This window comes from Podarcis raffonei, chromosome 5, assembly GCF_027172205.1.
Source record: "Podarcis raffonei isolate rPodRaf1 chromosome 5, rPodRaf1.pri, whole genome shotgun sequence".
NCBI lineage: Eukaryota > Metazoa > Chordata > Lepidosauria > Squamata > Lacertidae > Podarcis > Podarcis raffonei.
In genome coordinates this window covers 66,058,241-66,071,425 of record NC_070606.1, presented here as the reverse complement: position 1 = coordinate 66,071,425, position 13,185 = coordinate 66,058,241, and the positions used below count along the sequence as shown (strand labels likewise).

Genomic DNA, 13,185 nt, shown 5'->3' with positions numbered 1-13,185 from the left:
GCACCTTATGCATACCCCCCCCCCCGCACATTAGATGCAAAGACACATAAATGTCACATCTACTTTAGCCCTGTAGTAAGAGAGTGAAACCTGTCAATTTTCTTAAAGGTCTTCCTGAGCAATCAGGACCGGGCTAGCATGGGCCTGCCACCTGCTGGCCAATGCTTGACCTGCTGGCCAATGCTTGTCTAGCAGAAAATTCTCCCCTGGGACAATAAGAAGGATGGGTTTCCAAGTCAGGCTCTAGAGCTCCTCCAGATTGCTGCTTTATTGCAGGTGTATTCTGCAACAAACTCTTAACAACAGTGCATTAGTCATGGGGTTTTTTTCTGCTTTAGTTTGTTGTGCAATTAATGCTTCCCCAAAGCTTCCAGGTTATTGCTGCCTGGGAGGGGCTATAGCACAACCAAAGCAGAACAAAAATAAGCCAGAACATTTGTGGTATAAAAAGTTACAGGATTTCAGCAGGAAGTTACAGGATATGCACTGAATGGAATGAAGCAGCGCGACCACCCCAAAGCATTTGCAGGTACAAATGTGATGGCCTGATAGCATAATGAGCACAAATCATCATTAATGTGCAATAAAAAGGATGTCTGGAGAGGCCCTTTGACCCAATATTAGGGCATTAGTGGTGGATTTCTTCTGCTTTGTTGTTTTCTTCTGCCTTTGGGGGAGGGGCTGTTACCAATTACCAGTTCGTGATATCTCAAAAATCTGTTTACAGTGGTACCTCGGGTTAAGTACTTAATTCGTTCTGGAGGTCCGTTCTTAACCTGAAACTGTTCTTAATCTGAAGCACCACTTTAGCTAATGGGGCCTCCTGCTGCTGCCGCGCCGCTGGAGCACAATTTCTGTTCTCATCCTGAAGCAAAGTTCTTAACCCGAGGTACTATTTCTGGGTTAGTGGAGTCTGTAACCTGAAGCACATGTAACCTGAAGCGTATATAACCTGAGGTACCACTGTACTATATTAAGCCATCATCTGAAAACTCCTTTGTTAGTTTCACCACTTTTTATGTGAGAATAATGGTGCCAGCATGCTGCTAGGGCTTCCAGGGGTTCAGGATGTGAAATTCTAATTAACAACGTCCCCAACTTGAGGTGAGGCAATAGTGTTACAGTACAGTCAATTCAGGTGTGTAATGATTGTGTTGAAACTGAAGTGAAAAATAAACACTTGAGGGAAGTGAAAGACAATGGGGAAATTATGGAGAATGCAGCCGTCCAGAATGAATGCTATCTGTCTTCTCGGGAATGAAAAGAGTGGGTGAATTGTATCAGAACTGAAGAAAAATGGCATCACGGTGGCATCTGGTAGCCCTGAATCCTTTTATAATAAGTATCATTGGCTGAGATCATTTTAAAAATGTATAGAAAAATAGTATCTTTATTTATTTTCACACAAGTTTTCAGCAGCTTCAACCAACAAGGCCACCTATCATGGTGGCAATTACCACAAAACAAGGCCTGAACATAACACAGCTAGGCAATTGTTTTCTGACACGTTTTGAATGTTATGGAAGAAGAAATACAGGTCATCCCACTCAAAATATACTCCCCTCTCTCTTGAAAATAACAAGTCTCCTGAACCTACTCTTGTAACAGAAGGTAGGGTTGCCATATTCCCAAAGATGAAAATCCGGGCAAAGTTGTTGGGCTTATTTTTGGGAAAACATGGACATAAGGCAGCCCTACAGAAGGTATACAAAACACAGACCTGGAAACACTGCCCTACCCTTCCCAATTCTTCAGCAGCATAATCGGAAAATATTGCAATTCTTTAAAAATTAGCTGTTCGTACAGATGTACTGTCCATTTGTTTTCCTTAATTTTAAACTAATTAAACACCAATCTTAATATGAGTATTTGAAAGTATTGAATGGATCTTTGGGTAGTACGACTTGTCAACTCTATACACTCCCTTCAGGGGTGAGGAACTTGTGAGCTTTCAGATGCTGCTGGCCTCCAACTTTCATCAGCCCTGGGCAGTCCAGCCAACGGTCCTGGATGTTATCTAGGAACACCTGGAAGTCCATAGGTTCCCCTTCCTGGAGGGTGGGAATGTGTATGGTTGGCAAAGAGAATTCAGGAAGGCAGTCTCTCATGTGCGCAAAACAGATTAGAACTGTCTCCTTGATGTTGCTCTGTCTTGTTCCTAGACCATCCTTGCCTTTGAGAAAATGTACACGTTTCTAGCATTTGACTAGCTCTAAACTTTAAAGTCTGACTAAAGCAGCACTGATCCCTTTCTTAGACCAATGTATTAGTTGGCTCTTAGTGGTGCCTCTTTCCACTTGCCAACCAGTCCATGACACGGACCTGTGAACTGATGATGCCACAAACTCAAAAATCTGTTGCTCATCAGGTTTGGCCTTCTCAGTTGCAGGGCCTGTGGCAAGGGAGGCAGAAAGTAGAGCCCCAAAGCCAGAAGACCTGATACAAACTGAACCTGTGTGCAAAAAATCTCTACATTCATGCCTCCTGTGTAGCCATTCCCCCCCCTCCCAGAACAACCCAATGTGCTTTCTGCCTTGATTTCATGCCGGCAGGAGTGTTTGAATTTTAGAAATAGCAGGAACACGAAAATGTGTTCATTCAGCATAGGAAACGAGGACTTGGGTAGATGTTAAGGAAGTATAAATAATTAAATAAATAACACAACAACAGTACTAAATCTCAAAGCACAGAGCTCAATAAACCCAGGACGTCATTTTAGATCTGTGACACTGTAAGCATTTCCTTAGTGACAGCAGTTCCAGTCTACATCTCCTGACTGTAGCTGACAATGATGCCCATGGAAGACAATGATATTCCTTGCACTGAAAGGTGGGTGATGGCTTATTACTGTCTGGCAAGCAGCATCTTGAGGCTTCAGGAACAACAGAGGAATCAGAAATGTGCAGAGGCTGCAGCAACGAAAGTTGATGATTGCGGATACAGGTTAATGCACATATCTTTGTAATCTCACATACAGAGATTAAGTAAACAAAGTCTGTCATCTTGATCCTAAAGAACTGATGCTGCAAACAATAAAAATGTGGGGGCCAAAGTATCTGAGTATGCTGGTCTGGGTGTTTCACAGAAATCTTCATCAGAGTTTGACTCAGTTTTTTCTTCCTCTTCTTATTATTATTTGAATATATACTCCCTGGAGTCCTCTAAAAGTTGCTGGACTACAGCTCTCATCATTCCTGACCATTGGCCATGCTTGCTGGGACTGATGGGAGTTGAAGTCCATTACCTCTGAAGGGTCACAAGTTCACCTCTCCTGATATAATGTAATTGCAAAAACGAGGGAAACAAACTGAAATGTCATTATTTTCAAAACTGCTCAACTGTTTTCAGCAGTGAGCTGCCAGAGCTAGAACTAGGAACCAGTGCATTTTGCTCAGGGCTGTGTAAAGATCTATGTAACTTTGGGACTCCATGTTCTAAAATATTAGGAGCAGACGTTTTATTCTTCTGTCCCAGAATCCTAGATTTCTTTCATGTCTCCTGCCTGCCGTCTTCTTTTCATTCCATCTTGGGATGTAATCTTTATGGCTACAACTTTAAGACTTCTTTTGTTGTTATTTTTGGGTGCCCTCCCCTGCCCCTCTCACTACTTTGTGTAACATCCTGCCTGTTTAAGAGGTCTGGAGCAATCAAAAGCTTGCTCACTATTTTGCGATATTTTGATTGGCTCTAGCAAAAAATATTGCTGAATTGTGGGTTTTAGCATTCATCTTATCAACTTCCTTTCCCCTCTTCTACTATTGCTGACTCTCCCAACTTACTCCCCAACTGCACGTGTGTGTGTGTGTGCGCGCGCGCGCACGTACACACACACAGAGCACCTTTTCAAGCACCCACAAAGCTATTTGGTCTCTACCTTCTGCTGAAACCACCATCAGAACCCTGCTCTATCCCTTTTAATATTTCTAGACTAGAGTACAAAACAGACTGGCAGCAGCTGCTGCATGATGCAATATGAGCCTAGTGATCTGTATCTTCGCTGCATGTCTGACTTTTATTGCTGCCTTTTTGGTAATGTGGCAATATGGAAGCTTTCTCTATTGGTCAACCAGCATTCATATTATGTTATTCCCCTTCCCACTATCACAAAGTAAACTACTCTGACCAACTGCTACCCTTCTTATTAGGTATCTGCGTTGACAAGGGTAGAAGGAATGTTAACAACCACCACTTGCTTCTATCTTCCCCTGTTGGTGTGTGGATGCAGGCGGAGGGACCATTCACAGGCCATATGCAACAACAACAACAAAGTTACAAAATTTTAGTGGATTCCTGTTACCTATTTCTTTTCACATAAGCCACAGAAACATCCAAAAAAGCCATTGATGATCTGGAGAACAGCAAGGACCATTTCCACTGTGCTGATGATTAAGAGAGCCGAGAAGAAATAGACATTCCAGCTCACAATATTACGTGGCTCGATGCACACTTTGTTCCAGAGGGCAGGATCATACAAATAATTCCGAGTCCTTAAAGGAACAGATTTTGAATGAGAAAGTTGTAAGCGAAGATACATTATAAACTAAGGATAAGGGAAAGCTGTTCAATCAGGAGAGCACTACATGTGAAAAGGATCTAGGAGTCTTGGTTGACCACAAACTTGACATGAGCCAACAGTGTGACGCGGCAGCTAAAAAAGCCAATGCAATTCTGGGCTGCATCAATAGGAGTATAGCATCTAGATCAAGGGAAGTAATAGTGCCACTGTATTCTGCTCTGGTCAGACCTCACCTGGAGTACTGTGTCCAGTTCTGGGCACCACAGCTCAAGAAGGACATTGACAAACTGGAACGTGTCCAGAGGAGGGCAACCAAAATGGTCAAAGGCCTGGAAACGATGCCTTATGAGGAACGGCTAAGGGAGCTGGGCATGTTTAGCTTGGAGAAGAGGAGGTTAAGGGGTGATATGATAGCCATGTTCAAATATATAAAAGGATGTCACATAGAGGAGGGAGAAAGGTTGTTTTCTGCTGCTCCAGAGAAGCGGACACGGAGCAATGGATCCAAACTACAAGAAAGAAGATTCCACCTAAACGTTAGGAAGAACTTCCTGACAGTAAGAGCTGTTCGACAGTGGAATTTGCTGCCAAGGAGTGTGGTGGAGTCTCCTTCTTTGGAGGTCTTTAAGCAGAGGCTTGACAACCATATGTCAGGAGTGCTCTGATGGTGTTTCCTGCTTGGCAGGGGGTTGGACTCGATGGCCCTTGTGGTCTCTTCCAACTCTATGATTCTGTGATTCTGTGATTCTGTGATATTTTTGTACATTTTAAAATAATAATAATTTATTACTCATACCCCACCCATCTGACTAGGTTGCCCCAGCCACTCTGGGAGGCTTCCAACAGAATATTAGATAAAGATTTCTGGATTTACTGGGTTACTGAGTATGCTGTCCTGTGCTCCATTTTTCCTTGAATGGTTTTACATTTACAATATAATATTAAATATTGTCTTCCCTGGTTGCATTGTCTCAAGACCAAAGACATGTGGTTGCCCTTCCAACACCAACATTGTATAAGTTAGTAGCAGTAATAGTAATTCACCTGGACAGAAGACCTCTCTGCCTTAGGATTCCTTGCACTTGCAAGTGTCGCTGCTTTGTTGACATCCCGGTTCTACTGACATTCCATTATGATAGAGTTCCTCAATAAGTGATCCATGCATGCTGAGACTCCTTCAACTTTTCCCTCCCAGCAACGTTATCCCTACATATTCTTTGGTGCTTGTTGCAATTGCCAGTGCCCGCAGTCCAGTTTCTCTGTATATGTTTTGATGCACAGGACAGGGAATATTCCCCTGGGAAATAGCTCAAGCTAGCCTCACAATTTAGTTGACCAATGCCAATACGGTCTCCTGAGCTGCATGAGCCACATTGAATGGGAGTCAGTAACAGAGAACTTGTTTAGAAACACTGACACTGTCTATATAATTGTTCTGTCTTCAGGACCAACAATATACAGAAAGCCGTATGCCCTTTCAGACATCCTTTTTATTGTGCATTCATGATTATAGGTGCTCATGATGGTACAGTAGTAGTTCCGCTTACGTAACCCTCTGGTTATGTAAACTTCGGGATACATAAGCCGCAAACCCGGAAGTATTTTACCAGGTTTCGCCACGTGCACATGCGTAGAAGTGGTCCTCCAGTGGCGGAAACCTTGGGATCTAGCCGGACCTCTGGAATGGATCCCGTCCGCAACCAGAGGTACCACTCTATTGGGGCAGTTATATGTGATCCCACTTTCAATACTGTTTGTTCCTGCAAAAGCTTCAGGGCAGACATACTGTAGCTTCCTGCTTAATTTCTGCAACTTTTCATACCACAACTGTTCCAGGGATTGTGGTAGTCTTGCTTTTGTTTTACTATAGCATAAGAAGGGTCCCCTGGACAGCAATACTGCAGCATCACTCAGGAAGCATTACAGAAGAACTAATAAAGTGGAATGATGTTTGGGCAGTGCAGCATCCATTCGGCCCTATACTGCATCAATTAGACGCTGCAGAATACACCTGACAAAAACCCCACCTCTCTGTAGGGGCCTATCATCAAGTCATTGCTTGCGGCTCATTTTTTTGGCCATGACTCTGAACTCAATGGAGAACGAGTCTCAGTTTTCACCACTAAGCAAAAACAGCTCTCAACACAGGTTAATAGGCATTGCTCTTCCATAAAATGACCCATGACCTCCAGGTTTTTTTACCTGATGTTTGAGGACTGACTGTGTGTTTGAAGGAATGGATAATCCCACTGAGTCATCTGCGTCCCATTGTGGGTGGTGGAGCTATAAAAGCAGAGAGGTCCCTCTGTCAAGCCCACACCAGACAAAACAAAGCAAGCAGCTGATCCCACCAAGGCCAGTCCTGATAATACAATGGAGAGAAACATCTGTGGGCAAAAGAGGCACAGAAATTAAGGGCACTTCCAGATGACCTGATAACCGAGCAGTGATCCTGACTTGTTTGCAAGGAGATGAGATGGCGATGGCTATTTAATGAGCGCTTACTCCGTTTTGTGTTCCAGTGCAGTTTCCTGTCACTTTCCTTATCATGAGAAGTTTGATGTTTTGAGGAAGTGGGGTTATTGCTCAAGACCTCCCAGTCATTGATAATTGTGTAACCTGAATTTGCTGGTACATGACCGAATCCCACCCGAAGGTATTGACAGTCTGGAAGTGGCCTAATTCCAGTTATGCAAGACCCCTTCAACTGTACTACTGAACCTCAGTAATTAGGAGCAATGGGAAGGGAGATTGGTTCTAAAGGGCTTTATGGAAACGACCTGAGTAGCTATGGTAACTTCTGATTGTTATACTACAGGCACCAGGTTTTTCCCCCTGCTCCAGCAACAGGCTGCAAGGCTCCTGGATGGGGGAATGCACCCTCCAAGTTTGGATTAGAGTGGGGCATGACAAGGTCCTTGACCTTGGCAGTGACTAGTGGAGTCAGGTTGAAAAGTGTAGTGTCTGGTCCATTAGGACAAATGGGACTTCACCATTAACCTCTTTCATCCAGCCCCCATCTGCCTGCCTTCATGTTGACAACCAGCCTAGGGCTGGCACTGCTTGTCCACTTCCTTCTCCTTGGTCTTAAGTCATATCAGGACCATACTCTCAAAGCACTGCAATATTCCTTTAACAGTCTCCCAAACAGTGTTTTTTTCTTTAAAAAAATGTTTAGGGGTACTCTCATTTTCCTACTCATATTGAAATACTGCCCCTCAATGATTCACAAAATATTTAGAGGTATGCGTACCCCTGTGTGTCCCCCCCCAGAAAAAGCACTGCTCCCAAATAATCCTTGTACAGTGGTACTTTGGGTTACAAACGCTTCAGGTTACAGACTCCACTAACCCGGAAATAGTACCTTGGGTTAAGAACTTTACTTCAGGATGAGAACAGAAATCGCACGGCAGGGGCAGTGGGACGCCCCATTAGCTAAAATGGTACCTCGGGTTAAGAACAGTTTCAGGTTAAGGACAGACCTCCGGAACAAATTAAGTTCTTAACCAAAGGTACCACTGTAGTCTGTTAAGGGCACTGAGAGCCATTGGGAGACCCCCATTCCCCTCACCGAACCACATTTTTCAGAGTTCCCTGGAAAGAGGCATTGATTGTGAAGCCACTCTATGAAAATGCTGAACCGTGTACAGTATCAAACTGGAACTTTGTCAAGAATCTTGACTGTTAAGCCCTGCCATTAAAGCTGAGGGCCTTTCATCAGCGGAACAAATGAGCTACCACCCTCATACCTTTTGGCAAGTTCCCCAAGTGCAGGAGGCGTTCTTTCCCCTGAATCCAATAACTGTGATCTGAACTGCGGCTGGGAAGACCTGTGGAAGACAGAAGTGATTCAGAATGAACACCCTTCTCTGCTAAGCGGGAGGGATCAATTTGATTCTGTTTGAATCTTAATGAGAAACTACCTCATTTGCACTTCTTGAACCAATACACAAATTGAAACTTATTGGGGTGGGATTCGGTTAACAAATTTCGCTAGCTCTGGGTAGCCCAGCAGCAGCATGGCTGCAGGTGGAGTCCTGTAGTTGCGATCTTCAGTCTGGGAATCTGTGTGTTTGCTCATTCATACTAAGCCAAGCAAAGCAGGTCAGAGGGGCTTGCAGAAACCCTGGAATGTAGCTCACTGCAGAACATAGCAGACATATATATATTAAAAAAACATGTGCAGCAGATCACTGGAAGAAAAGAGCCAACCAGAGAATGCAAATCAAATGAAACCACACTCATGACAGCTACTCTCTCTTTTTCACATGCAAAACAAACATGGAGTAGCATGTCACACAGAAGAAGCATGCACAGCACCCTTTCAATGCACATGGGTTAAACGGCTATAGCTCAGCCATCCTTTTTGAGAATTTTCAGAAATCTGGGGAAGAATCCAATTAACTTGTTCTGCCAACAAAAGGATGTATGGCTGTGGAACATCCCTCCCTCTCCACAATGCGTGCCCTGTGTCCTCCAAATCTGCTCCAGAGGGTTGGTGGGACCCCAAGGACAGATTTAGGGGTGCCATGGGGGAAAGGGGGGTAGGGATGCTCCATTACACAAGTGTCTATCCTTGCACTGGTGGTAGCACTACATTGGATACAACCCTGGTCAATTTATACAAGATATAAGATACTGCATGCCAAACTGCCATTGGATTGGACAAATTTTCTTCAGAGTATCATGAATGGAATTTTCAGGCAAAACTGAGAGCCAGTGTGGTGTAGTGGTCAAGAGCAGTAGACTCGTAATCTCTGCTCCTCCACATGCAGCTGCTGGGTGACCTTGGGCTAATCACACTTCTCTGAAGTCTCACAGAGTGTTTGTTGTGGGGGAGGAAGGGAAAGGAGAATGTTAGCCGCTTTGAAACTCCTTCTGGTAGTAATAAAGTGGGATATCAAATCCAAACTCTTCTTCAGTATATCCTTGCTCTGCATGTAGCCTGCCCACCTCCAATGACAAAACCTTGTTTGGTTATAAACAACAAAACAGAAGACAGAAGACAAAAAGAGCGGCCCTTACGGTTTCCTACGCAGATTCTTGACAGAAAAATATCCACTTACCAATAAGCCTCCTCCCCACATTCCTGGCATCAGCATAGCTTTCTTTGTGATGTGACCCATCTGTAGATAACGCCATTCCCAACTGGGAAAGAGCAGGAGAGTGTTGGCAACAACAGAAAGCAGGCCCAGGGTCAAGAGGCATGGCCCCAGGATCCTAGCACATGTCCCCACGCACATTGTCAGCAGAGAGCCCTGCAAAGATGAAGAAAAGTGTCACAGACTGTGTAAGCATTTCTGTTTTCTCTGGCTTTAGAGCATTTTGTTTGAGTACATGTGATCCACAATGCATATGGGTCCTGTAGTTTCTTGAGAAATACTGCTGATTGGTGTGTTTTCCCTCAAACCAGTGAAGGACACCGTTGAAATAAATTTCATTGCCAATTTGCACATGGAGTGAGGTATGCCATCTTGTCCTTTGCCAGACTGCCCCAGCCCCAATGGTCTGCACTGGCTGTTAAAGGGTCATGTACAGATTAGTCAGAGACACAAGACTCACAGAATACAGATAACTACACACTGAAAACTTGTTAAAAGCAGACCAGGAATGTGTCCATAAGGTATTTTGCCGCCCCCGCCCCCCCACACCGTCAACAGGGCAAAGGGAGAGAGAGTTAAATGGGATGGTTTGCAAATTTCCTAATGTGGAAGCATCATTTCCTTTACTTGCAGTGGTTGGGCTGTAAGTGACATTGCTTAAGCCGTCAAAAATGGCACTGCCCTTGCATAAGAGCAAGGTTTGCAGATGTCTAAAAATATCTTTAAAGCCTCTGTGGTGTGGGGGTGGAGACTCTTCAAAACAGCTCAGCAGAGTATACTGAGTGGTCATGGCATGGAATGCTAACAGGTAGTTGGGGAGATGGGGCAGGGGAATGGAATGGAGTATCCTGAGCAAGAACATTTCACACCACATTTTCTAGCAGGTCCCACCCATTTATTTTAAGGCTAGATGTGCCTTGGACAGCCAGGCTGATGACAACTCTGCAATGCTAGTTTCCTACCCAAAATACCCTGACCCTCTCCTGACTGTCTTTCCCATTACCTGGGCATGCAGTAACATGTCATTGACACATGAATGGCACATTTTAAATGGATTTATACTGGACCATCTAGTCATCACTCTACTTTATCGGTTGTTCAGTGATGTTTCCCCGGTGCTTCTGCAGCTCAGTTGGTTAGAGCATGGTGCCGATAACACCAAGGTCCCAGGTTTGATTCCTGTATGGAGCAGCTGCATATTCCTGGGGTTTGGATTAGATGGTTGCTCAGGGTACCTTCCAACTCTGCAATTCTATGACTATTGCATCCAAACTTTAACTTTGCTCATTCCATCGTCCATGCTCCTGCCATCCCTGCTTCCCTTCCCCGCAGCAGTAAGTCAAACTGCAATGCCAGGCCACCAAACTTCAATTTGCACACTTTAAAAAGCTTTGTTTGGGTTATGACTGGTGTGTTAAACCATCCTTGTTTGCAGGGGGGGCGGGGGGCAGACCACAAGAATGCCAGCATATGGCATCTATAAGAAGTATGTGGGAGAGGCACAAGAGTGCAAGTTTCTCTCCCCACACCTTTTCATGTTATTTGTGCTACATTGCCATGCAACCATATTACCATTTGATTTTGCCACTTCTAAAGTTGTGGGTTAAACCACAGAGCCTAGGACTTGCCGATCAAAAGGTTGGCTGTTCGAATGCCCATGATGGGGTGAGCTCCCATTGCTTGGTCCCAGCTCCTACCAACCTAGCAGTTCGAAAGCACATCAAAGTGCAAGTAGATAAATAGGTACCACTCTGGTGGGAAGGTAAACAGCGTTTCCGTGCGCTGCTCTGGTTCGCCAGAAGCGGCTTAGTCATGCTGGCCACATGACCTGGAAGCTGTACGCCAGCTCCCTCAGCCAATAAAGCGAGATGAGCGCCGCAACCCCAGAGTCGATCATGACTGGACCTAATGGTCAGGGGTCCCTTTACCTTTACCTTTTAAAGTTTTTATGCTCAGGCTGCGATTCCTGTGCTAAACCGTAGCTCCTTCCAACACCCTGACAGGAACGCAGCTGTACAGCATTGACAAAAAGTTTGGGACAGTGGGTGTGTCACAAAGAAAGGCATTTAATTTGGAACATTGCCAGGGTACCCTAGTGCTATAGTGCAACAAAAGCAAAATAACAGTAACAATCAGAACATCTGAGGTTCAAAAAATCATAGGATTTCAGCAGGAAGCTGTGGGCTACGCAGGAATTGTTAATGAAGCAGCATGGGCATCCTTAAACTTTTACAGGCACAAATAGCATTGGATGCAGGAGTGCATTTAACCACCCTGGTACCTGCAAGTCAAGAGCACAAATCAGCATGAATGCACAATAAAAAGGACATCCAGAGTGTCCCCCCCCCCCGTTCCTTGTTATTCTTCTCTCTCCCAGGTGGATGGTTTTGATTGCCTTCTCCTATTTTCCCAATACACAGCTTCTCCTTAGGTCACAAAATTGGTAGCTGACGTATGTTTGGGAAAAGATGCTCCCCTACCCAAATCCCATATAATTGCTGACTCTTTAGGCAAGAACTCCAAAAACCTCTGGAAGTTCAGCAAAGCATGATATCCCGCACAAAACACCCCATACCACACTCATGTAATTCAGCATGGCCCTTCCCCTCTGGAGACTTATGGCTATATGTTTTTTAAAAAACACATATTCCTTACTCCCAAAGAAATTCCAGAAGGATGTATACAACTTAGCAACTTCTAACAGTTACAGTCGGAGATTATACAGGACTCTCACATACCCACACATGCCAGCACCTGGTGAAGACCACCTCTTTATTTCAGCTGGCATTTCAAGTAAAGACCCCTCGCCCCAACATACACAGCAAGTTTATAGTTAATTTTATCTAGTTTTATTTGTTTATTTCATAAAATTTATAAACTGCTTGTTTGCAAGAAACCTCAATGCGGTTTACAAAAAGATTAGAGAAAAAGATAATTTTGTCTCTGTTCTGTTGCCTTCTTGCACATCAGGTAGAGACTATGGGTTGCCATATGTCCTCTTTATCCAGGACAGGTCATTTCATGAGAGTCGTCATAGCAATCCATAGTTAAAAGTAGAGGTCGGCAAATGTGTCCTCTTTTTTGCTCTCTAAAATACGGCAACCCTACAAGTAGTATATAAATGAAATAATAATAAACTAACAATACTGTGCTTCCACCTGGATAGCCACATGCTATTGTAAATGGGACACTGAGATATCACAAAAGGGTAGTAGACATCAGAGTTTGTTTGTTTTTTAATAACTGGATTTCCCCTAGAAATGGTAAATCTTGATTAAATGAGGGCAGGGAGGAGGGAATATGGGTTGCCATTTGATGATGACAACGTTGTGTGAGCACTGCAGAAACATGAATGCATGAGGAGTACTGATCTATTATACAGCCAGAAAGAAGCAACACCTGTTTCAGTTTATAGTCTAGAAATGTCCTGAATCCATCTCAGCTGGGAAATGGAAAGTGAATTCCAGTTTCAGGTTCCTCAACTCTTTTGCCACCACAGCAAACCCACCATCAGCTGGTCCTTACAGAATTAATTCCTCCCAGGCCTTTTACTTACCTTTGAGAAAT

General features: G+C 44.1%; 1 protein-coding gene across 1 annotated transcript; it reads right to left on the bottom strand.

The window, feature by feature from the left end:
* Positions 1-4,297: 4,297 nt before the first annotated feature.
* Positions 4,298-9,799, bottom strand: TM4SF19 (transmembrane 4 L six family member 19). Its single transcript, XM_053387454.1, has 4 exons — positions 9,583-9,799; positions 8,266-8,346; positions 6,719-6,903; positions 4,298-4,487 (listed from the first exon to the last, which is right to left on the bottom strand). Exons 1-4 carry the CDS (start codon positions 9,757-9,759, stop codon positions 4,298-4,300), a joined length of 633 nt encoding a protein of 210 aa, XP_053243429.1. The 5' UTR covers positions 9,760-9,799.
* Positions 9,800-13,185: the final 3,386 nt, after the last annotated feature.